Source organism: Pleurodeles waltl, chromosome 6 (genome assembly GCF_031143425.1).
Source record: "Pleurodeles waltl isolate 20211129_DDA chromosome 6, aPleWal1.hap1.20221129, whole genome shotgun sequence".
Lineage (NCBI taxonomy): Eukaryota > Metazoa > Chordata > Amphibia > Caudata > Salamandridae > Pleurodeles > Pleurodeles waltl.
In genome coordinates, this window is record NC_090445.1 from 1,972,041 (window position 1) to 1,998,373 (window position 26,333).

General features: G+C 64.4%; 1 protein-coding gene across 4 annotated transcripts in view; it reads right to left on the reverse strand.

Moving 5' to 3' along the window:
* Positions 1-26,333, reverse strand: part of SLC25A25 (solute carrier family 25 member 25) — a 105,523-nt gene that overhangs the window by 49,574 nt on the left and 29,616 nt on the right. For 2 of the 4 annotated variants that reach the window (XM_069236925.1, XM_069236926.1), the window contains exon 2: positions 4,047-4,173. In XM_069236925.1, coding sequence (XP_069093026.1) covers positions 4,047-4,173 — 127 coding nt within the window. Of the gene's footprint in view, positions 1-4,046; positions 4,174-6,296; positions 6,492-26,333 lie in introns of those variants that run through there. The other 2 variants (XM_069236927.1, XM_069236928.1) reach the window with 2 other exon arrangements.

The window sequence follows — 26,333 nt, forward strand, 5'->3', positions numbered from 1 at the left end:
CCCCATTACCCAGAGCTGCTCACCTGGAGAACCCAGGCCCCCCCCCCCATTACCCAGAGATGCTCGCTCACCTGTAGCTCCAGCGCTCACCTGGAGAACCCATTACCCAGAGCTGCTCACCTGGAGAACCCAGCCCCCCTCTCCCCTCCCCCCCCCCCATTACCCGGAGCTGCTCGCTCACCTGGAGAACCCAGCCCCCCCCATTACCCGGAGCTGCTCGCTCACCTGTAGCTCCAGCGCTCACCTGGAGAACCCAGCCCACCCCCCCTCCCCCCATTACCCGGAGCTGCTCGCTCACCTGTAGCTCCAGCGCTCACCTGGAGAACCCAGCCCCCCCCCCCCCATTACCCGGAGCTGCTCGCTCACCTGTAGCTCCAGCGCTCACCTGGAGAACCCAGCCCCCCCCCCATTACCCGGAGCTGCTCGCTCACCTGTAGCTCCAGCGCTCACCTGGAGAACCCTTTACCCAGAGCTGCTCACCTGGAGAACCCAGCCCCCCCCATTACCCAGAGCTGCTCACCGGGAGAACCCAGGCCCCCCCATTACCCAGAGCTGCTCACCTGGGGAACCCAGGCCCCCCTCCCCATTACCAGGAGCTGCTCACCGGGAGAACCCAGGCCCCCCTCCCCATTACCCAGAGCTGCTCACCAGGAGTCCCCAAGTCCCCCCATTACCCGGAGCTGCTCGCTCACCTGTAGCTCCAGCACTCACCTGGAGTCCCCAAGTCCCCCCCCCCCCCCCCAATGCCCGGAGCTGCTCACCTGGAGAACCCAGGCCCCCCCATTACCCAGAGCTGCTCACCTGGAGAACCCAGGCCCCCCCATTACCCAGAGCAGCTCACCGGGAGAACCCAGGCCCCCCCCATTACCCAGAGCTGCTCACCTGGGGAACCCAGGCCCCCCCATTACCCAGAGCTGCTCACCGGGAGAACCCAGGCCCCCCCATTACCCAGAGCTGCTCACCTGGGGAACCCAGGCCCCCCTCCCCATTACCAGGAGCTGCTCACCGGGAGAACCCAGGCCCCCCTCCCCATTACCCAGAGCTGCTCACCAGGAGTCCCCAAGTCCCCCCATTACCCAGAGCAGCTTACCGGGAGAACCCAGGCCCCCCCATTACCCAGAGCAGCTCACCGGGAGAACCCAGGCCCCCCCCCATTACCCAGAGCTGCTCACCCGGAGTCCCCAAGTCCCCCCATTACCCGGAGCTGCTCGCTCACCTGTAGCTCCAGCACTCACCTGGAGTCCCCAAGTCCCCCCCCCCCCCAATGCCCGGAGCTGCTCACCTGCAGAACCCAGGCCCCCCCATTACCCAGAGCTGCTCACCTGGAGAACCCAGGCCCCCCCATTACCCAGAGCTGCTCACCGGGAGAACCCAGGCCCCCCCCCATTACCCAGAGCTGCTCACCTGGAGAACCCAGCCCCCCTCTCCCCCCCCCCCCATTACCCGGAGCTGCTCGCTCACCTGGAGAACCCAGCCCCCCCCCATTACCCGGAGCTGCTCGCTCACCTGTAGCTCCAGCGCTCACCTGGAGAACCCAGCCCACCCCCCCTCCCCCCATTACCCGGAGCTGCTCGCTCACCTGTAGCTCCAGCACTCACCTGGAGAACCCAGCCCCCCCCCCATTACCCGGAGCTGCTCGCTCACCTGTAGCTCCAGCGCTCACCTGGAGAACCCATTACCCAGAGCTGCTCACCTGGAGAACCCAGCCCCCCCCCCATTACCCAGAGATGCTCGCTCACCTGTAGCTCCAGCGCTCACCTGGAGAACCCATTACCCAGAGCTGCTCACCTGGAGAACCCAGCCCCCCTCCCCCCCCCCCTCCCATTACCCGGAGCTGCTCGCTCACCTGGAGAACCCAGCCCCCCCCCCATTACCCGGAGCTGCTCGCTCACCTGGAGAACCCAGCCCCCCCCCCCATTACCCGGAGCTGCTCGCTCACCTGTAGCTCCAGCGCTCACCTGGAGAACCCAGCCCACCCCCCCTCCCCCCATTACCCGGAGCTGCTCGCTCACCTGTAGCTCCAGCACTCACCTGGAGTCCCCAAGTCCCCCCCCCCAATGCCCGGAGCTGCTCACCTGGAGAACCCAGGCCCCCCCATTACCCAGAGCTGCTCACCTGGGGAACCCAGGCCCCCCCATTACCCAGAGCTGCTCACCGGGAGAACCCAGGCCCCCCTCCCCATTACCAGGAGCTGCTCACCGGGAGAACCCAGGCCCCCCTCCCCATTACCCAGAGCTGCTCACCGGGAGAACCCAGGCCCCCCCATTACCCAGAGCTGCTCACCTGGAGAACCCAGCCCCCCCCCCCCCATTACCCGGAGCTGCTCACCGGGAGAACCCAGGCCCCCCCCATTACCCAGAGCTGCTCACCTGGAGAACCCAGGCCCCCCCATTACCCAGAGCTGCTCACCTGGAGAACCCAGGCCCCCCCCATTACCCAGAGCTGCTCACCTGGGGAACCCAGGCCCCCCCATTACCCAGAGCTGCTCACCTGGAGAACCCAGGACCCCCCATTACCCAGAGCTGCTCACCTGGAGAACCCAGGCCCCCCCATTACCCAGAGCAGCTCACCGGGAGAACCCAGGCCCCCCCCATTACCCAGAGCTGCTCACCGGGAGAACCCAGGCCCCCCCCATTACCCAGAGCTGCTCACCTGGGGAACCCAGGCCCCCCCATTACCCAGAGCTGCTCACCGGGAGAACCCAGGCCCCCCCATTACCCAGAGCTGCTCACCTGGGGAACCCAGGCCCCCCTCCCCATTACCAGGAGCTGCTCACCGGGAGAACCCAGGCCCCCCTCCCCATTACCCAGAGCTGCTCACCGGGAGTCCCCAAGTCCCCCCATTACCCAGAGCTGCTCACCTGGAGAACCCAGGCCCCCCCATTACCCAGAGCTGCTCACCTGGAGAACCCAGCCCCCCCCCCCCCCATTACCCGGAGCTGCTCGCTCACCTGTAGCTCCAGCGCTCACCTGGAGAACCCATTACCCAGAGCTGCTCACCTGGAGAACCCAGCCCCCCTCTCCCCCCCCCCTCCCATTACCCGGAGCTGCTCGCTCACCTGGAGAACCCAGCCCCCCCCCCCCCCCTCCCATTACCCGGAGCTGCTCGCTCACCTGGAGAACCCAGCCCCCCCCCATTACCCAGAGCTGCTCACCTGGAGAACCCAGCCCCCCCCCATTACCCAGAGCTGCTCACCTGGAGAACCCAGGCCCCCCCATTACCCAGAGCTGCTCACCTGGAGAACCCAGCCCCCCCCCCCCCCCCATTACCCGGAGCTGCTCACCGGGAGAACCCAGGCCCCCCCCATTACCCAGAGCTGCTCACCTGGAGAACCCAGGCCCCCCCATTACCCAGAGCTGCTCACCTGGAGAACCCAGCCCCCCCCCATTACCCAGAGCTGCTCACCTGGGGAACCCAGGCCCCCCCATTACCCAGAGCTGCTCACCTGGAGAACCCAGGACCTCCCATTACCCAGAGCTGCTCACCTGGAGAACCCAGGCCCCCCCATTACCCAGAGCAGCTCACCGGGAGAACCCAGGCCCCCCCCATTACCCAGAGCTGCTCACCGGGAGAACCCAGGCCCCCCCCATTACCCAGAGCTGCTCACCTGGGGAACCCAGGCCCCCCCATTACCCAGAGCTGCTCACCTGGAGAACCCAGCCCCCCCCCCCCATTACCCGGAGCTGCTCACCGGGAGAACCCAGGCCCCCCCCATTACCCAGAGCTGCTCACCTGGAGAACCCAGGCCCCCCCATTACCCAGAGCTGCTCACCTGGAGAACCCAGGCCCCCCCCATTACCCAGAGCTGCTCACCTGGGGAACCCAGGCCCCCCCATTACCCAGAGCTGCTCACCTGGGGAACCCAGGCCCCCCCATTACCCAGAGCTGCTCACCTGGAGAACCCAGGACCCCCCATTACCCAGAGCTGCTCACCTGGAGAACCCAGGCCCCCCCATTACCCAGAGCTGCTCACCTGGAGTCCCCAAGCCCTCACTACCCAGAGTCGCTTGAGTACATGCGCCCCCCTGCCCTCCCCGGGGGCTCACCGTCGTTCTTCCGGTCCAGACTCTTAAAGACCAGCCGCAGCTTCTTCTCGTGGTCGTGCAGGTAGTGGACGAACTCCTCGAAGTCCAGCTGTCCGTCCAGGTCCTTGTCTCCCGCCTTCACGATTTTCTGCAAGAAAACAAAAAAACTCAGCGTCACATGTGCTGAGCCTGGCGTGATAGCTTCACAGCGCTACATCCATGAAATAGGAAGAGAGCACCGAGACTACAGCTCACAGGAGCTGCAGCACCCTGCAGGCACCACTGCCAGAGTCACGTGGCTGCCAAGTGCAACTCAGTGGGTTAATGTCACTGCTGGGTTAATCCGTCTGCAACCAGCAGGTCAAAGAACCAAACCCAAGCAGCTCGGCTGTGCACTCCTGGGAGGTCCAGACACCTCCACCACTGTGTGCACGCATCATCACTGCGGAGCTGTGTGCACGGATCATCACTGCAGAGCTGTGTGCACGGATCATCACTGCAGAGCTGTGTGCACCAAACATCACTGCAGAGCTGTGTGCACCAAACATCACTGCAGAGCTGTGTGCACCAAACATCACTGCAGAGCTGTGTGCACCAAACATCACTGCAGAGCTGTGTGCACCAAACATCACTGCAGAGCTGTGTGCGAGGATCATCACTGCAGAGCTGTGTGCACCAAACATCGCTGCAGAGCTGTGTGCACCAAACATCGCTGCAGAGCTGTGTGCACCAAACATCACTGCAGAGCTGTGTGCACCAAACATCACTGCAGAGCTGTGTGCACCAAACATCACTGCAGAGCTGTGTGCACCAAACATCACTGCAGAGCTGTGTGCACCAATCACTGCAGACCTGTGTGCAGGCCCCTGCAGAGCTGTGTGCACCAAACATCACTGCAGAGCTGTGTGCACCAAACATCACTGCAGAGCTGTGTGCACCAAACATCACTGCAGAGCTGTGTGCACCAAACATCACTGCAGAGAATGTGTGCACCAAACATCACTGCAGAGAATGTGTGCACCAAACAACGCTGCAGAGCTGTGTGCGAGGATCATCACTGCAGAGAATCACTGCAGAGAATGTGTGCACCAAACATCACTGCAGAGAATGTGTGCACCAAACAACACTGCAGAGCTGTGTGCGAGGATCATCACTGCAGAGCTGTGTGCACCAAACATCACTGCAGAGAATGTGTGCACGGATCATGACTGCAGAGCTGTGTGCACCAAACGTCACTGCAGAGCTGTATACAAGCCTCCACAGCCCCCACCAGATGGCAGACTCATTGCCCCCGTGAGGTCTGCGGTGACATTTACAGTCACAAGACTCGTCTCACAGGACAGGCCGTCCCCCTGGAGGGCTCCAGATATAAGGTCTGAGGTAAAGATAGTCTATTAACACCCCCCACCCCCGGCTAAAACTGGTGGGTCTACCGCCCTGGCCTCGGGGCACATCCCTCCGGGGGTGGGGCACTGGGGGTGGGGTGGGGGTTGCATTACCCAGTACAGGCCTCGACTAGTCCAAACATTCACAGGGCCCCCACACCACAACAGCCCCTAGAGTAACATGGGCAACCTTCCGAGCCCCCAATATGACACCTCATGCCACCCACCTCTCCCCACTGCCGGTAGGTGGTCACCTCCTGCGCCCCACCCATGCCACCGCTCAAGCCACCCACCTTTCTACTGACGGTAGTTGGTCACCTGACCCCACCACCCATGCCACCCCCTCTCCATTTCCTGTATGTGGTCACCTGCGCCCCACCATGGCACCTCATGCCACCCTCTCTCTCTAATGCCGGCAGGTGGTCACCCGACCCGCCCCGTCCATGGCACCGCTAAAGTGACCCACCTCTCCCCACTGCTGGTAGGTGGTCACCTCCTGCGCCCCACCATGGCACCTCATGCCACCCCCTCTCTCTAATGCCGGCAGGTGGTCACCTCCTGCGCCCCACCATGGCACCCCATGCCACCCACCTCTCTCCACTGCTGGTAGGTGGTCACCTCCTGCGCCCCACCATGGCACCTCAGGCCACCCAACTCTCCCCACTGCCGGTAGGTGGTCACCTCCTGCGCCCCACCATGGCACCCACCTCTCTCCACTGCCGGTAGGTGGTCACCTCCTGCGCCCCACCATGGCACCTCAGGCCACCCACCTCTCCCCACTGCCGGTAGGTGGTCACCTCCTGCGCCCCACCATGGCACCCCATGCCACCCACCTCTCTCCACCGCCGGTAGGTGGTCACCTCCTGCGCCCCACCATGGCACCCACCTCTCTCCACCGCCGGTAGGTGGTCACTTCCTGCGCGGGCACGAAGAGGCTCAGCTTGAAGATGGACTTGAGCCCCGAGGGAAGCCCCTGGGATTCGAAGTACTGGAACTCGGGCTGGCAGCCGTGTGCCACGGGCACGGAGAGGCAGAGGCAGAGCATGGCCGGGCTGGCACCGGTGACAGAGTGAGGGCTCAGGGCCGGGCCTCACTCTATAAGGAGTGCCCGGGCCACGCCTGGCACCGATCACGGGCTCGAAGTGCCAGGAGCCTGACTGGCTCTTGCACAAGAGGCACCGGTCACACTGGGGGCAAAGTCCAGCGCTGTCCACGTCAAGGGGGCGAGGGGGCTGTCGTCACCAGCCCCAGGGGGCAGAGGCCACCCACACAAGGACCATTCGGAGTAAAGGTACAGACTCACAGGCCTGGCCGGAATGCACAAGTGGATAGCGCCTCGAAGGGGCACAGGCCAGGCTTCTAGTGGCTGCACAGGGAGCCCACATACACTGCACCCAGCACTAGAGGTGCACCAGTGGGCAGCGCCTCGAAGGGCCACAGAACGGGCTTCTTGGGGCTGTACAGGGAGCCCACTTACACTGCACCCTGAACTAGATGCGCAGAAGTGGACAGCGCCCTGAAGGGCAACAGAACGGGCTTCTAGGGGCAGTACTCGCACTAATAGCTTTCACTGTCCCCTCCTGCAACCAACCCGCATTTAAATCATAAACACTAAGAATGTTTTTCAGCTGCTTCTTTTTTTAAAGAAATACCTGTTTTATCCTTCATCCCACGTCTGACCCCAACCCATGTCCTATCCACGAACCTAACCCTCACCCAGGCCTACCCTCAACCATCACCGAGGCCTACCCTTACCCCAGGACTACCCTCAACCCTCACCCCAGGACTACCCCATCCTCACCCCAGGCCTACCCACTGCTCAACCCAGGCCTACCCTATCCTCACCCCAGGCCTACCCACTGCTCAACCCAGGCCTACCCTACCCTCACCCCAGGCCTACCCACTGCTCAACCCAGGCCTACCCTACCCTCACCCCAGGCCTACCCACTGCTCAACCCAGGCCTACCCTACCCTCACCCCAGGCCTACCCTACCCTCACCCCAGGCCTACCCTACCCTCACCCCAGGCCTACCCTACCCTCACCCCAGGCCTACCCTACCCTCACCCCAGGCCTACCCTACCCTCACCCCAGGCCTACCCTACCCTCACCCCAGGCCTACCCTATCCTCACCCCCTCGAGGCCTACCCCCTGCTCAACCCAGGCCTACCCTCAACCCAGGCCTACCCTCAACCCAGGCCTACCCTATCCTCACCCCAGGCCTACACTATCCTCACCCCAGGCCTACCCTATCCTCACCCCAGGCCTACCCCCTGCTCAACCCAGGCCTACCCCCTGCTCAACCCAGGCCTACCCTATCCTCACCCCAGGCCTACCCTATCCTCACCCCAGGCCTACCCCCTGCTCAACCCAGGCCTACCCTCAACCCTCACCGAGGCCTATACTCACCCAGGCCTACCCTCAACCCTCACCGAGGCCTATCCTCACCCAGACCTACCCTACCCTCACCCCAGGCCTACCCTATCCTCACCCCAGGCCTACCCCCTGCTCAACCCAGGCCTACCCTACCCTCACCCCAGGCCTACCCTACCCTCACCCCAGGCCTACCCTATCCTCACCCCAGGCCTACCCCCTGCTCAACCCAGGCCTACCCTCAACCCAGGCCTACCCTATCCTCACCCCAGGCCTACCCTATCCTCACCCCAGGCCTACCCCCTGCTCAACCCAGGCCTACCCCCTGCTCAACCCAGGCCTACCCTATCCTCACCCCAGGCCTACCCTATCCTCACCCCAGGCCTACCCTATCCTCACCCCAGGCCTACCCCCTCCTCAACCCAGGCCTACCCCATCCTCACCCCAGGCCTACCCTATCCTCACCCCAGGCCTACCCTATCCTCACCCCAGGCCTACCCTATCCTCACCCCAGGCCTACCCCCTGCTCAACCCAGGCCTACCCTACCCTCACCCCAGGCCTACCCTACCCTCACCCCAGGCCTACCCCCTCCTCAACCCAGGCCTACCCTACCCTCACCCCAGGCCTACCCTATCCTCACCCCAGGCCTACCCCCTGCTCAACCCAGGCCTACCCTACCCTCACCCCAGGCCTACCCTACCCTCACCCCAGGCCTACCCTATCCTCACCCCAGGCCTACCCCCTGCTCAACCCAGGCCTACCCTCAACCCAGGCCTACCCTCAACCCAGGCCTACCCTATCCTCACCCCAGGCCTACCCTATCCTCACCCCAGGCCTACCCTATCCTCACCCCAGGCCTACCCCCTCCTCAACCCAGGCCTACCCCCTCCTCAACCCAGGCCTACCCCCTCCTCAACCCAGGCCTACCCTATCCTCACCCCAGGCCTACCCTATCCTCACCCCAGGCCTACCCCCTGCTCAACCCAGGCCTACCCCCTGCTCAACCCAGGCCTACCCTCAACCCTCACTGAGGCCTATACTCACCCAGGCCTACCCTCAACCCTCACCGAGGCCTATCCTCACCCAGACCTACCCAACCCTCACCCCAGGCCTATCCTCACCCAGACCTACCCAACCCTCACCCCAGGCCTACCCTCAACCCTCACCCCAGGCCTACCCTCAACCCTCACCCCAGGCCTACCCCCTGCTCAACCCAGGCCTACCCTCAACCCAGGCCTACCCTATCCTCACCCCAGTCCTACCCTATCCTCACCCCAGGCCTACCCTATCCTCACCCCAGGCCTACCCTATCCTCACCCCAGGCCTACCCTATCCTCACCCCAGGCCTACCCTATCCTCAACCCAGGCCTACCCCATCCTCAACCCAGGCCTACCCCCTCCTCAACCCAGGCCTACCCTATCCTCACCCCAGGTCTACCCTATCCTCACCCCAGGCCTACCCCCTGCTCAACCCAGGCCTACCCTCAACCCTCACCGAGGCCTATACTCACCCAGGCCTACCCTCACCGAGGCCTATCCTCACCCAGACCTACCCAACCCTCACCCCAGGCCTACCCTCAACCCTCACCCCAGGCCTACCCTCAACCCTCACCGAGGCCTATACTCACCCAGGCCTACCCTCAACCCTCACCGAGGCCTATCCTCACCCAGACCTACCCAACCCTCACCCCAGGCCTACCCTCAACCCTCACCCCAGGCCTACCCTCAACCCTCACCCCAGGCCTACCCTCAACCCTCACCCCAGGCCTACCCTCAACCCAGGCCTACCCTACCCTCAACCGTCACCCCAGGCCTACCCTCAACCCTCACCGAGGCCTATCCTCAACCCAGGCCTACCCCCTGCTCAACCCAGGCCTACCCTCAACCCAGGCCTACCCTATCCTCACCCCAGGCCTACCCTATCCTCACCCCAGGCCTACCCCCTGCTCAACTCAGGCCTACCCTCAACCCTCACCGAGGCCTACCCTCACCCAGGCCTACCCTCAACCCTCACTGAGGCCTATCCTCACCCAGACCTACCCAACCCTCACCCCATGCCTACCCTATCCTCACCCCAGGCCTACCCTCAACCCAGGCCTACCCTCAACCCTCACCCCAGGCCTACCCTCAACCCTCACCCCAGGCCTACCCTACCCTCAACCGTCACCCCAGGCCTACCCTCAACCCTCACCCCAGGCCTACCCTACCCTCACCCCAGGCCTACCCTATCCTCACCCCAGGCCTACCCCATCCTCACCCCAGGCCTACCCCATCCTCACCCCAGGCCTACCCCATCCTCACCCCAGGCCTACCCTACCCTCACCCCAGACCTACCCTATCCTCACACCCTATCCTCACCCCAGCATACCCTATCCTCAACCCTCACCCCAGGCCTACCCTACCCTCAACCCAGGCCTACCCTATCCTCAACCCTCGCCCCAGGCCTACCCTACCCCCAACCCTCACCCCAGGCCTACCCTATCCTCAACCCTCACCCCAGGCCTACCCTATCCTCAACCCTCACCCCAGGCCTACCCTATCCTCAACCCTCACCCCAGGCCTACCCTACCCTCAACCCAGGCCTACCCTACCCTCAACCCAGGCCTACCCTAGACTATCCTCAACCCAGGCCTACCCCACCCTACCCTCAACCCTCACCCGAGGCCTACCCTATCCTCAACCCTCACCTCAGGGTTACCCTACCCTCAACCCAGGCCTACCCTACCCTCAACCCAGGCCTACCCTATCCTCACCCCAGGCCTACCCTACCCCCTCAACCGTCATCCCACCCCAGGCCTACCCTATCCTCAACCCTCACCCCAGGCCTACCCTACCCTATCCCTCAACCCCCACCCCAGGCCAACCCCACCCTACCCCTCAACCCCCACCCCAGGCCTACCCCCACCCTATCCTCAACCCAGGCCTACCCCCTCCTCAACCCTCAGCCTCCCCTCAACCTCTCCCTACATGAGGTGGGTGTAGTTATTACTGGTGGGCGTACATACAGGGAGGTGAGGGATGGCTAATACTGGTAGGCTTACACACAGGATATGGGGTTTAGTTAATAATGGTGGGCTTACACAGGAGGAGGTAGGGGATGGTTACTACTGGTGGGTTTACACAGGGGGAGAGGTAAAGGATGGTTAATACTGCTGAGTTTAGACAGGGAGGCGGGTGTAGTTAGTACTGGTGGACTTACAGGGAGGTGGGGGATGGTTAATACTGGTGGGCTTACACACAGGGAGGTGGGGGTGGTTAATACTGGTGGGTTACACACAGGGAGGAGGGGTATGGTTAATACTGGTGGGTTACACACGGAGGAGGGGTATGGTTAATACTGGTGAGTTACACACAGGGAGGTGGTGGATGGTTAATACTGGTGGGTTACACACAGGGAGGTGGGGGATGGTTAATACTGGTGGGCTTACACACAGGGAGGCGGGGGTAGTTAATACTAGTGGGTTACACACAGGGAGGTTGGGGCTGATTAATACTGGTGGGTTACACACAGGGAGGTGGGGGCTGAATAATACTGGTGGGTTTAAACACAGGGAGGTGGGGGATGGTTAATACTGGTGGGTTTAAACACAGGGAGGTGGGGGATGGTTAATACTGGTGGGTTTAAACACAGGGAGGTGGGGGATGGTTAATACTGGTGGGTTACACACATGAGGAGGTGGAGATGGTTAATACTGGTGGGCTTACACACATGAGGTGGGGGATAGTTAATACTGGTGGGCTTACACACGAGGTGGGGGGTGGTTAATACTAGTGGGTTACGCACATGAGGAGGTGGGGGTGGTTAATACTGGTGGGTTACACACAGGGAGGTGGGGGATGGCTAATACTGGTGGGTTACACACACAAGTAGGTGGGGGATGGCTAATACTGGTGGGTTACACACACGAGTAGGTGGGGGTGGTTAATACTGGTGGGTGTACACACACGAGTAGGTGGGGGGTGGTTAATACTGGTGGGTGTACACACACGAGTAGGTGGGGGGTTGTTAATACTGGTGGGTGTACACACACAAGTAGGTGGGGGTGGTTAATACTGGTGGGTTACGCACATGAGGAGGTGGAGATGGTTAATACTGCTGGGTTACACACAGGGAGGTGGGGGATGGTTAATACTAGTGGGTTACACACAGGGAGGTGGGGGATGGTTAATACTAGTGGGTTACACACAGGGAGGTGGGGGATGGTTAATACTAGTGGGTTACACACAGGGAGGTGGTTAATACTAGTGGGTTACACACAGGGAGGTGGGGGATGGTTAATACTAGTGGGTTACACACAGGGAGGTGGTTAATACTAGTGGGTTACACACGAGTAGGTGGGGTGGTTAATACTGGTGGGTGTACACACACGAGTAGGTGGGGTGGTTAATACTGGGGGGCTTACACACGAGGAGGAAGGGGATGGTTGATACTGGGGGTCATACACAGAGTTGGGGGGTAGTTATTGAGGGCGAGCTTACACTAGAGAGGTGAGGGATGATTAACATGTGTTTGCCTACAGAGGGAGGTAGAGTTAAAGGGTAAAGGAGGGGGGGGCGAAGCAGGTTGAGTGACTGAAGCACCGGAGGGGCAGGGGGTGTCACATGTTGGGGTGTTGAGGAGCACTGGTGGGCTTGTGCTGAAAGGGAGGGTGGGGTTACTTACACACAGGGAGTGGTACGCTGTAACAATACCTGCGGGTTGTCTGATTAAAAAACAGTCTGCAACCAGGGCAGTCACCACCTGACGTCAGAAGCCCGACTCTCGGAACAGCGGCATTAAAAGCAGCCATACACATGAGACTCCGAACAAAGTTGTGTGGCCACAAGTACTCTAAGCAGACCTATATGAACCCCACCCCCTCTCAATAACCCCCAATGGATCAGACCCACAGATGGCCCACGGCACTGCCCCTTGTGACTTTCCAAAGTGCCCAGGAGCCTGACCTGCCAACTTGTGAGCAGAAAGGGATGTGCGAGGACCCTGGCACACCCTGGGGGGGGGTGGGTGGGGGCACACGAGGCGCCGGTGAACCATGGGGGAGCAGAGATGCCTTCCAAGGAAGCAGACACTCGGGGTTAAGGACACAGTCTGTGCCAAGTAATGGGGGGCTGCACAGTAGAACACGCACCCACACCTGTGCCAGCCCAGGCGGGGGCAGAGTCCAGCTGGATGGCCTGGTCCGAGGTTGGGCACGAGGACACAACAGTTGTGTCATCAGCTGCTGACGGGCTCTGTGGCCCCCAAAGCGACTATTGTGGGCTCGTTGCCACTTTCGCACCATCTTGTGACATCAGAGTCAGTGCCAGGTGGTGAGGGCATCAGTCACACGACAGGCGCACCCTGGGGCTGGAGGCCAGGAGCACCAGGAGTGACTATGCACCGGCAGCGCCATCTCAGGCTTCAAAGAGGAGCTGCTGGGGGGGCCAGGATGGCGAGGCGCCCCCACACTTCAGACCCCAGAACCAAGACCAACTGAGGAGACCTACCCCATGCTGGGGAGACTGAAGGCGAGGTGGTCCTCACACCTGCTTATCATGACCCGGTAACCCACCCCGGTACCAGCGCCCGGCAACCCACACCGGTACCCACCCCGGTACCAGCGCCCGGCAACCCACACCGGTACCAGAGCCCAGCAACCCACACCGGTACCCACCCCGGCAACCCACACCGGTACCCACCCCGGTACCAGCGCCCGGCAACCCACCCCGGTACCAGCACCCGGCAACCCACACCGGTACCCACCCCGGTACCAGAGCCCGGCAACCCACACCCAGTACCCACCCCGGTACCAGCGCCCGGCAACCCACACCGGTACCCACCCCGGTACCAGAGCCCAGCAACCCACACCCGGTACCCACCCCGGCAACCCACCCCGGTACCAGCGCCCGGCAACCCACATCCGGTACCCACCCCGGTACCAGAGCCCGGCAACCCACACCGGTACCCACCCCGGTACCAGCGCCCGGCAACCCACACCGGTACCCACCCCGGTACCAGCGCCCAGCAACCCACACCGGTACCCACCCCGGTACCAGAGCCCGGCAACCCACACCGGTACCCACCCCGGTACCAGAGCCCGGCAACCCACACCCGGTACCCACCCCGGCAACCCACCCCGGTACCAGCGCCCGGCAACCCACACCGGTACCCACCCCGGTACCAGAGCCCGGCAACCCACACCCAGTACCCACCCCGGTACCAGCGCCCGGCAACCCACACCGGTACCCACCCCGGTACCAGAGCCCGGCAACCCACACCCGGTACCCACCCCGGCAACCCACCCCGGTACCAGCGCCCGGCAACCCACATCCGGTACCCACCCCTGTACCAGAGCCCGGCAACCCACACCGGTACCCACCCCGGTACCAGCGCCCGGCAACCCACACCGGTACCCACCCCGGTACCAGCGCCCGGCAACCCACACCGGTACCAGAGCCCAGCAACCCACACCAGTACCCACCCCGGTACCAGAGCCCGGCAACCCACACCGGTACCCACCCCGGTACCAGCGCCCGGCAACCCACACCGGTACCCACCCCGGTACCAGCGCCCGGCAACCCACACCGGTACCAGAGCCCAGCAACCCACACCGGTACCCACCCCGGTACCAGCGCCCGGCAACCCACACCGGTACCCACCCCGGTACCAGAGCCCGGCAACCCACACCCAGTACCCACCCCGGTACCAGCGCCCGGCAACCCACCCCGGTACCCACCCCGGTACCAGAGCCCGGCAACCCACACCGGTACCAGCGCCCGGCAACCCACATCCGGTACCCACCCCGGTACCAGAGCCCGGCAACCCACACCGGTACCCACCCCGGCAACCCACACCGGTACCCACCCCGGTACCAGCGCCCGGCAACCCACACCGGTACCCACCCCGGTACCAGCGCCCGGCAACCCACACCGGTACCCACCCCGGTACCAGCGCCCGGCAACCCACACCGGTACCCACCCCGGTACCAGCGCCCGGCAACCCACACCGGTACCAGAGCCCAGCAACCCACACCGGTACCCACCCCGGTACCAGCGCCCGGCAACCCACACCGGTACCCACCCCGGTACCAGAGCCCGGCATCCCACACCCAGTACCCACCCCGGTACCAGCGCCCGGCAACCAACACCCGGTACCCACCCCGGTACCAGAGCCCGGCACCAGAGCCCGGCAACCCACACCCGGTACCCACCCCGGTACCAGCGCCCGGCAACCAACACCCGGTACCCACCCCGGTACCAGAGCCCGGCAACCCACACCGGTACCCACCCCGGTACCAGAGCCCGGCAACCCACACCCGGTACCCACCCCGGCAACCCACATCCGGTACCCACCCCGGTACCAGCGCCCGGCAACCCACATCCGGTACCCACCCCGGTACCAGCGCCCGGCAACCCACACCGGTACCCACCCCGGTACCAGAGCCCGGCAACCCACACCGGTACCCACCCCGGTACCAGCGCCCGGCAACCAACACTCGGTACCCACCCCGGTACCAGAGCCCGGCAACCCACACCCGGTACCCACCCCGGTACCAGAGCCCGGCAACCCACACCCGGTACCCACCCCGGCAACCCACATCCGGTACCCACCCCGGTACCAGCGCCCGGCAACCCACATCCGGTACCCACCCCGGTACCAGCGCCCGGCAACCCACACCGGTACCAGAGCCCGGCAACCCACACCGGTACCCACCCCGGTACCAGAGCCCGGCAACCCACATCCGGTACCCACCCCGGTACCAGAGCCCAGCAACGCACACCGGTACCAGAGCCCAGCAACCCACACCGGTACCCACCCCGGCAACCCACACCGGTACCCACCCCGGTACCAGAGCCCGGCAACCCACACCCGGTACCCACCCCGGTACCAGAGCCCGGCAACCCACACCCGGTACCCACCCCGGTACCAGCGCCCGGCAACCCACATCCGGTACCCACCCCGGTACCAGAGCCCAGCAACCCACACCGGTACCCACCCCGGTACCAGAGCCCGGCAACCCACACCGGTACCCACCCCGGTACCAGAGCCCGGCAACCCACACCGGTACCCACCCCGGTACCAGAGCCCGGCAACCCACACCGGTACCCACCCCGGTACCAGAGCCCGGCAACCCACACCGGTACCCACCCCGGTACCAGAGCCCGGCAACCCACACCGGTACCCACCCCGGTACCAGAGCCCGGCAACCCACACCCAGTACCCACCCCGGCAACCCACACCGGTACCCACCCCGGTACCAGAGCCCAGCAACCCACACCGGTACCCACCCCGGTACCAGAGCACAGCAACCCACACCGGTACCCACACCGGTACCCACCCCGGTACCAGAGCCCGGCAACCCACACCCGGTACCCACCCCGGCAACCCACACCGGTACCCACCCCGGTACCAGAGCTCGGCAACCCACCCCGGTACCAGCGCCCGGCAACCCACACCGGTACCCACCCCGGTACCAGAGCCCGGCAACCCACACCGGTACCCACCCCGGTACCAGAGCCCGGCAACCCACACCGGTACCCACCCCGGTACCAGCGCCCGGCAACCCACACCCGGTACCCACCCCGGTACCAGAGCCCGGCAACCCACACCGGTACCCACCCCGGTACCAGAGCTCGGCAACCCACCCCGGTACCAGAGCCCGGCAACCCACACCGGTACCCACCCCGGTACCAGAGCCCGGCAACCCACACCGGTACCCACCCCGGTACCAGAGCCCGGCAACCCACACCGGTACCCACCCCGGTACCAGAGCCCGGCAACCCACACCGGTACCCACCCCGGTACCAGCGCCCGGCAACCCACACCCGGTACCCACCCCGGTACCAGAGCCCGGCAACCCACACCGGTACCCACCCCGGTACCAGAGCCCGGCAACCCACACCCGGTACCCACCCCGGTACCAGAGCCCGGCAACCCACACCCGGTACCCACCCTGGTACCAGAGCCCGGCAACCCACACCCGGTACCCACCCCGGTACCAGAGCCCGGCAACCCACACCCGGTACCCACCCCGGTACCAGAGCCCGGCAACCCACACCGGTACCCACCCCGGTACCAGAGCCCGGCAACCCACCCCGCTACCAGAGCCCGGCAACCCACACCCGGTACCAGAGCCCGGCAACCCACACCCGGTACCAGCGCCCAGCAACCCACACCGGTACCCACCCCGGTACCAGAGCCCGGCAACCCACACCCGGTACCCACCCCGGTACCAGAGCCCGGCAACCCACACCGGTACCCACCCCGGTACCAGCGCCCGGCAACCCACATCCGGTACCCACCCCGGTACCAGATCCCAGCAACCCACACCGGTACCCACCCCGGTACCCACCCCGGTACCAGAGCCCTGCAACCCACACCGGTACCCACCCCGGTACCAGAACCCGGCAACCCACACCCGGTACCAGAGCCCGGCAACCCACACCGGTACCCACCCCGGTACCAGAGCCCGGCAACCCACACGGGTACCCACCCCGGTACCAGCGCCCGGCAACCCACATCCGGTACCCACCCCGGTACCAGAGCCCGGCAACCCACACCGGTACCCACCCCGGTACCAGCGCCCGGCAACCCACATCCGGTACCCACCCCGGTACCAGAGCCCAGCAACCCACACCGGTACCCACCCCGGTACCAGAGCCCGGCAACCCACACCGGTACCCACCCCGGTACCAGAGCCCGGCAACCCACACCCGGTACCCACCCCGGTACCAGAGACCGGCAACCCACACCCGGTACCCACCCTGGTACCAGAGCCCGGCAACCCACACCGGTACCCACCCCGGTACCAGAGCCCGGCAACCCACACCGGTACCCACCCCGGTACCAGCGCCCGGCAACCCACACCCGGTACCCACCCCGGTACCAGAGCCCAGCAACCCACACCGGTACCCACCCCGGTACCAGAGCCCAGCAACCCACACCGGTACCCACCCCGGTACCAGAGCCCAGCAACCCACACCGGTACCCACCCCGGTACCAGAGCCCGGCAACCCACACCCGGTACCCACCCCGGCAACCCACACCGGTACCCACCCCGGTACCAGAGCCCGGCAACCCACACCGGTACCCACCCCGGTACCAGAGCCCGGCAACCCACACCGGTACCCACCCCGGTACCAGCGCCCGGCAACCCACACCCGGTACCCACCCCGGTACCAGAGCCCGGCAACCCACACCGGTACCCACCCCGGTACCAGAGCTCGGCAACCCACCCCGGTACCAGAGCCCGGCAACCCACCCCGGTACCAGAGCCCGGCAACCCACACCGGTACCCACCCCGGTACCAGAGCCCGGCAACCCACACCGGTACCCACCCCGGTACCAGAGCCCGGCAACCCACACCGGTACCCACCCCGGTACCAGCGCCCGGCAACCCACACCCGGTACCCACCCCGGTACCAGAGCCCGGCAACCCACACCGGTACCCACCCCGGTACCAGAGCCCGGCAACCCACACCCGGTACCCACCCCGGTACCAGAGCCCGGCAACCCACACCGGTACCCACCCCGGTACCAGAGCCCGGCAACCCACACCCGGTACCCACCCCGGTACCAGAGCCCGGCAACCCACACCCGGTACCCACCCCGGTACCAGAGCCCGGCAACCCACATCCGGTACCCACCCCGGTACCAGAGCCCGGCAACCCACACCGGTACCCACACCGGTTCCAGAGCCCGGCAACCCACCCCGCTACCAGAGCCCGGCAACCCACACCCGGTACCAGAGCCCGGCAACCCACACCCGGTACCAGCGCCCAGCAACCCACACCGGTACCCACCCCGGTACCAGAGCCCGGCAACCCACACCCAGTACCCACCCCAGTACCAGAGCCCGGCAACCCACACCGGTACCCACCCCGGTACCAGCGCCCGGCAACCCACATCCGGTACCCACCCCGGTACCAGATCCCAGCAACCCACACCGGTACCCACCCCGGTACCAGAGCCCGGCAACCCACACCGGTACCCACACCGGTACCCACCCCGGTACCAGAACCCGGCAACCCACACCCGGTACCAGAGCCCGGCAACCCACACGGGTACCCACCCCGGTACCAGAGCCCGGCAACCCACACGGGTACCCACCCCGGTACCAGCGCCCGGCAACCCACATCCGGTACCCACCCCGGTACCAGAGCCCAGCAACCCACACCGGTACCCACCCCGGTACCAGCGCCCGGCAACCCACATCCGGTACCCACCCCGGTACCAGAGCCCGGCAACCCACACCCGGTACCGGCGCCCGGCAACCCACGCCCGGTACCGGCGCCCGGCAACCCACGCCCGGTACCGGCGCCCGGTACCGGCGCCCGGCAACCCACACCCGGCAACCCACACCCAGTACCAGCGCCCGGCAACCCACACCCAGTACCAGCGCCCGGCAACCCACACCCAGTACCAGCGCCCGGCAACCCACACCCAGTACCAGCGCCCGGCAACCCACGCCCGCTACCAGCGCCCGGCAACCCACGCCCGCTACCAGCGCCCGGCAACCCACGCCCGCTACCAGCGCCCGGCAACCCACGCCCGCTACCAGCGCCCGGCAACCCACACCCGGCAACCCACACCCGCTACCAGCGCCCGGCAACCCACGCCCGCTACCAGCGCCCGGCAACCCACCCCCGGCAACCCACACCCGGTACCAGCGCCCCGGCAACCCACGCCCGGTACCAGCGCCCCGGCAACCCACGCCCGGCAACCCACGCCCGGTACCAGCGCCCCGGCAACCCACGCCCGGTACCAGCGCCCCGGCAACCCACGCCCGGTACCAGCGCCCGGCAACCCACGCCCGGCAACCCACGCCCGGCAAACCCACGCCCGGCAAACCCACGCCCGGCAAACCCACGCCCGGCAAACCCACGCCCGGTACCAGCGCCCGGCAACCCACCCCCGGCAACCCACGCCCGGTACCAGCGCCCCGGCAACCCACGCCCGCTACCAGCGCCCGGCAACCCACGCCCGCTACCAGCGCCCGGCAACCCACGCCCGCTACCAGCGCCCGGCAACCCACACCCGGCAACCCACACCCGCTACCAGCGCCCGGCAACCCACGCCCGCTACCAGCGCCCGGCAACCCACCCCCGGCAACCCACACCCGGTACCAGCGCCCCGGCAACCCACGCCCGGTACCAGCGCCCCGGCAACCCACGCCCGGCAACCCACGCCCGGTACCAGCGCCCCGGCAACCCACGCCCGGTACCAGCGCCCCGGCAACCCACGCCCGGCAACCCACGCCCGGTACCAGCGCCCCGGCAACCCACGCCCGGTACCAGCGCCCGGCAACCCACGCCCGGCAACCCACGCCCGGCAAACCCACGCCCGGCAAACCCACGCCCGGCAAACCCACGCCCGGCAAACCCACGCCCGGCAAACCCACGCCCGGTACCAGCGCCCGGCAACCCACCCCCGGCAACCCACGCCCGGTACCAGCGCCCGGCAACCCACGCCCGGCAACCCACGCCCGGCAACCCACGCCCGGCAAACCCACGCCCGGCAAACCCACGCCCGGTACCAGCGCCCCGGCAACCCACCCCCGGCAACCCACGCCCGGCAACCCACGCCCGGCAACCCACGCCCGGCAAACCCACGCCCGGCAAACCCACGCCCGGTACCAGCGCCCCGGCAACCCACCCCCGGCAACCCACACCCGGTACCAGCGCCCCGGCAACCCACGCCCGGTACCAGCGCCCGGCAACCCACGCCCGGCAACCCACGCCCGGCAACCCACGCCCGGCAAACCCACGCCCGGCAAACCCACGCCCGGTACCAGCGCCCGGCAACCCACCCCCGGCAACCCACACCCGGTACCAGCGCCCCGGCAACCCACGCCCGGTACCAGCGCCCCGGCAACCCACCCCCGGCAACCCACACCCGGCAACCCACACCCGGTACCAGCGCCCCGGCAACCCACGCCCGGTACCAGCGCCCCGGCAAACCCACGCCCGGTACCAGCGCCCGGCAAACCCACGCCCGGTACCAGCGCCCGGTACCAGCGCCCGGCAACCCACACCCGGCAAACCCACGCCCGGCAAACCCACGCCCGGCAAACCCACGCCCGGTACCAGCGCCCGGCAACCCACCCCCGGCAACCCACACCCGGTACCAGCGCCCCGGCAACCCACGCCCGGTACCAGCGCCCCGGCAACCCACCCCCGGCAACCCACCCCCGGCAACCCACGCCCGGTACCAGCGCCCGGTACCAGCGCCCGGCAACCCACACCCGGCACTCATGCCGGGTAACACACACCGGTACTCTCACCTGGTAACCCACGCCTAGTACAGTCCTAATAATCATGCCCGGTACTCACATTCAATAATCACACATGGTAACCACAAACGGTACCCACACCTAATTATCACAGCTGGTACTTGCACCCGGTACTCATGCCCGGTAACCCCATGCTGCGCTACATCTGACAAGTCCAGTTCACCCATCCAACTGGCCCTCCTGCCCAAGCTCAGACTCCGCCCCTCTGAATCCACACGTCAGGAAGAGCTGGGCCTGCTGCACCCCCAACCCAGAGCCATCAGCACCCCTGGACGTGCCACAAGGGGACCATGACTGGAGAGGGTGCCATGGGCTAGATCTGCTGAGGGGGCACTAGGCTGGGGTCACCTGAGGCTTCTGCACCCCAAAGGGTAGTGGACGGACAGTGCAGCAGGCAGGGCTTAGGGCGAGAGGACAGAGCGCACCTGCTGAGAATGCTTGTCACTATCGCGACAGTGTGCGACTTTAGGTCAATGTCCAGACTTGGCCTTGCATCGGGAAACAGTAAGTGGAATCTGCCCCAAGCCCACGGGGTATGAACACCGGGGTAACAGGACGTCCCCAGCTTGTACAGCGCCCATCCTAGGGCCTCTTGGCGCCAAGAGCGACAAGGGGCTGCCCCCACCCCAGTACCTGCACACGGCCCTGGTCCGGCTGAAGCACCAATATCACAGTGGCTCTGTCGCCAGGAGGGTCCGGCACTGCCGGGGGGTGGGGAGCCTCCGATCCAGAGTCTAGTCCTGGCGCACCGCGAAGGTGGACGGCCCCAGTGCCTGGTGCTCCCTGGGGGTGGACGGCCCCAGTGCCTGGTCCTGCTGCGCCCTGGAGGTGGACGGCCCCAGTGCCTGGTGCTCCCTGGGGGTGGAGGGTCGCAGCGCCTGGTGCTCCCTGGGGGTGGAGAGCCTCCGATCCAGAGTCTAGTCCTGGCGCACCGCGATGGTGGACGGCCCCAGTGCCTGGTCCTGGTGCGCCCTGGAGGTGGACAGCCCCAGTGCCTGGTGCTCCCTGGGGGTGGAGAGCCCCTGGTCCTGGTGCTCCCTGGAGGTGGACGGCCCCAGTGCCTGGTCCTGCTGCGCCCTGGAGGTGGACGGCCCCAGTGCCTGGTGCTCCCTGGGGGTGGAGGGTCGCAGCGCCTGGTGCTCCCTGGGGTTGGAGAGCCTCAGATCCAGAGTCTGCCGCACCCTGGGCACAGGAGTATTTGCCTCCAGAACCCCCTTGTCTAGGTTCTCGAATTTGGGGTTCGCTTGCACCATTCTCTTCTTGGACTTCGGCCCCCTGGAAGGGGCCCCGCACTGGAGGTGTGAACAGAAAATGCCAAAGAAGCTGCAACATGCCCTGGACTACCATGTGCCCCCTTACAGGTGCCAGCCCCGTAGCGAGGGTCGTCTCTGCCGCCTCCGGAGCGGCCAGTATAGCGCCCACGGCGCAGAGCCGCTTCAGTCTGGTGTGCGCCCCCTCCCGTCCAGGAGGGTCTCCCCCAGTGATGTGTGCCCTTCTATCAGTACTGGGGGAAAAGGGGGTCTCCCTTGCTGCCCCCAGTGATGTGTGCCCCCCTCTGCCCCCAGTGATGTGTGCCCCCTCTATCAGTACCGGGGCGGTCTCCCCTACTGCCCCCAGTGACGTGTGCCCCCTCTATCCTCAGTGATGTATGCCCCCTCTATCAGTACCGAGGGGGGTCTCCCCTACTGCCCCCAGTGATATGTGCCCCCTCTTTCAATACGGGGGGGTCGGCGCAGGGAGGCCCCTTCTTGCCAGAGCATCTCTTCCCAAGCCTCACATCTGCATCCTCCCTGCAGCACAGGCCGACCAATCACAACCACCGAACCAACACCCATGGCTGGAGCTGGGAGCAGCATCCAACCAGGTGAGAGCAGGAGGGGGCAGAGCTCATCCACACAGACAGGGTAGGGGGCCAGGGCCGTTGCTGTCACCCCCAGCACTAGTACCGCGAAGCCAGTACCCTCAGCAGAACCACCCCAGATCCACCAGAAGGGTGGGGACCAAGGAGAAACACTGCCACCAACGGACACAAAAACCCTGTCACCTGTGGAAGAAGAAACCCACTGCCACCCACTGACAATACACCCGCAGCCACCAACAGAAAGAACAACCCCACTCCCTCCCATGACCACACAACTGCAGCCATCAACAGGGAGAACAACCCCACTACCTCCCATGAAAGCACCCCCGGCCACAAACAAAGAACACAAACCCACTGCCACCCATGAAAACACCCCAGCCACAAAGAGCACAAACCCACTGCCACCCATGAAAACACCCCCAGCCACAAAGAACACAAACCCACTGCCACCCATGAAAACACCCCCAGCCACAAAGAGCACAAACCCACTGCCACCCATGAAAACACCCCCAGCCACAAAGAGCACAAACCCACTGCCACCCATGAAAACACCCCCAGCCACAAAGAGCACAAACCCACTGCCACCCATGAAAACACCCCCAGCCACAAAGAGCACAAACCCACTGCCACCCATGAAAACACCCCCAGCCACAAAGAGCACAAACCCACTGCCACCCATGAAAACACCCCCAGCCACAAAGAGCACAAACCCACTGCCACCCATGAAAACACCCCCAGCCACAAAGAGCACAAACCCACTGCCACCCATGAAAGCACCCCCAGCCACAAAGAGCACAAACCCACTGCCACCCATGAAAGCACCACCAGTCACAACACAAACCCACTGCCACCCATTGGCAATACACCCGCAGCCACCATCAGGGAAAACCCACCCGTAGCCACCAACAGGGAGAACATATAAACCCACTGCCACAAATGGAAAGAAAAAAAATGCAGCTGCCACAAGAGGGAGAACAAACGCTCATCTGTGGAGGAACAAACCAGCTGACACAAACAGGGGGAAGAAAAAAAACATTGTAAACCATGGAAGAACACACAGCCACACTTGGGAGAACAAACCTGCTATTGCCACTTGGGAGAACAAATCTTGAGCAGTCAAGGGGAGGAACAATTCCACTGTCAAATATGAAATAAACCCACTGCCACTCATGGGCAGAACAAACCCACTGCCACCAATGAGAACAAAACTTCCTATAACTACAGGAAGAACAAACCCACCGCTGCCACCAACAGCGAGAGAACACTCGCCCACAACCAACAGACAGAAGAAATCCAATGTGAAGTACAAACAAACCTGCTGCCACAAACAGCGAGAGAACACTCACCCGCAGCCACCGACAGACAGAAAAAACCCACAGAACAGAACAAAGCTACTGCCACCAACAGTCAGAAGAACACACTGAAGTACAAACAAACTTACTGCCACCAACGGGGAGAACAAACTCACTCTCAACTATGACAAACCTAAGGCCACAACAGGAAGAACAAAAGAAACCCTCTGCTACCAACAAACAACAAACCTACTACTGCCATCCAGGAGAACAAAGAAATTGTCAACTACAAAAGAAGAAACGCTTTGCCAACAGTGAACCCAGCCAAGGTATGTGTGGTAGTTAACTAGGGACAGGGGGCAGTTAGAAAATCCAAAGGGAAGTACACCAAGTGACCCAGCAAACAGGAGTAAGGTAGTTACCCACCCAGTTGTCAAACAGAACAACCGAGAGTGGTGGTTGGAGTTTTTGGTATTCATGACCCCTCCCAGTGCACAAGCAGGAAAGCAGTAGACAAGAGGATGGATGGAGTGTGCCCCACCACAGGATACCCAGACCTGGCATCCGGATGCAGAGGGGAGATGGTACTCTCTGAAATCAGTGGATGCCTCCGATTATCCAGCTGATAAGCCTAAGGATTGGGCACAGCCTCCCCCCCCCCCCCACCCCCCCACACACAAAAAAAGGCCTCCTCGGGAGACTCTCCTCTCCAAGGATATACCTCTTCCCAGGGACCCCAGATGTGCGCACAGATTGACCCCTCCACCACCTCCCTCTCCAGAGCGCCTGGAGGCCCAAAGAGGGCGGGCGCTGGCACAGGTGAGCCGTGTCATCTGCAGCAGACGCCCCCTCCCACCTTGTGAAACACCGCAGGAGTTTACAGAAAGCCTGTTGTGAACCCGCCCTTTGAAGGTGCCAAGTACCCTGTCCTAGGACAGGATGTACCGCACCAGGAATGTGCCAGGAGCGTCACCCTCCCATGGTAACCTGCCCACACCTGCCCGTGGAGTGTGGCAGGAAGTCAAGCCAAGCCCCTAACTGAGGAGGGCGGCCAGAGAGAGGGCCCTAGAGGCAGAGAGGGACAGGGGCTTAGAGCAAAGAGAGAGGGCCCTAGAGGCAGAGAGGGACAGGGGCTTAGAGCAAAGAGAGAGGGCCCTAGAGGCAGAGAGGGACAGGGGCTTAGAGCAAAGAGAGAGGGCCCATAGAGGCAGAGAGGGACAGGGGCTTAGAGCAAAGAGAGAGGGCCCTAGAGGCAGAGAGGGACAGGGGCTTAGAGCAAAGAGAGAGGGCCCTAGAGGCAGAGAGGGACAGGGGCTTAGAGCAAAGAGAGAGGGCCCTAGAGGCAGAGAGGGACAGGGGCTTAGAGCAAAGAGAGAGGGCCCTAGAGGCAGAGAGGGACAGGGGCTTAGAGCAAAGAGAAAGGGCCCATAGAGGCAGAGAGGGACAGGGGCTTAGAGCAAAGAGAGAGGGCCCTAGAGGCAGAGAGGGACAGGGGCTTAGAGCAAAGAGAGAGGGCCCTAGAGGCAGAGAGGGACAGGGGCTTAGAGCAAAGAGAGAGGGCCCTAGAGGCAGAGAGGGACAGGGGCTTAGAGCAAAGAGAGAGGGCCCTAGAGGCAGAGAGGGACAGGGGCTTAGAGCAAAGAGAGAGGGCCCATAGAGGCAGAGAGGGACAGGGGCTTAGAGCAAAGAGAGAGGGCCCATAGAGGCAGAGAGGGACAGGGGCTTAGAGCAAAGAGAGAGGGCCCTAGAGGCAGAGAGGGACAGGGGCTTAGAGCAAAGAGAGAGGGCCCATAGAGGCAGAGAGGGACAGGGGCTTAGAGCAAAGAGAGAGGGCCCATAGAGGCAGAGAGGGACAGGGGCTTAGAGCAAAGAGAGAGGGCCCTAGAGGCAGAGAGGGACAGGGGCTTAGAGCAAAGAGAGAGGGCCCATAGAGGCAGGGAGGGACAGGGGCTTAGAGCAAAGAGAGAGGGCCCTAGAGGCAGAGAGGGACAGGGGCTTAGAGCAAAGAGAGAGGGCCCTAGAGGCAGAGAGGGACAGGGGCTTAGAGCAAAGAGAGAGGGCCCATAGAGGCAGAGAGGGACAGGGGCTTAGAGCAAAGAGAGAGGGCCCTAGAGGCAGAGAGGGACA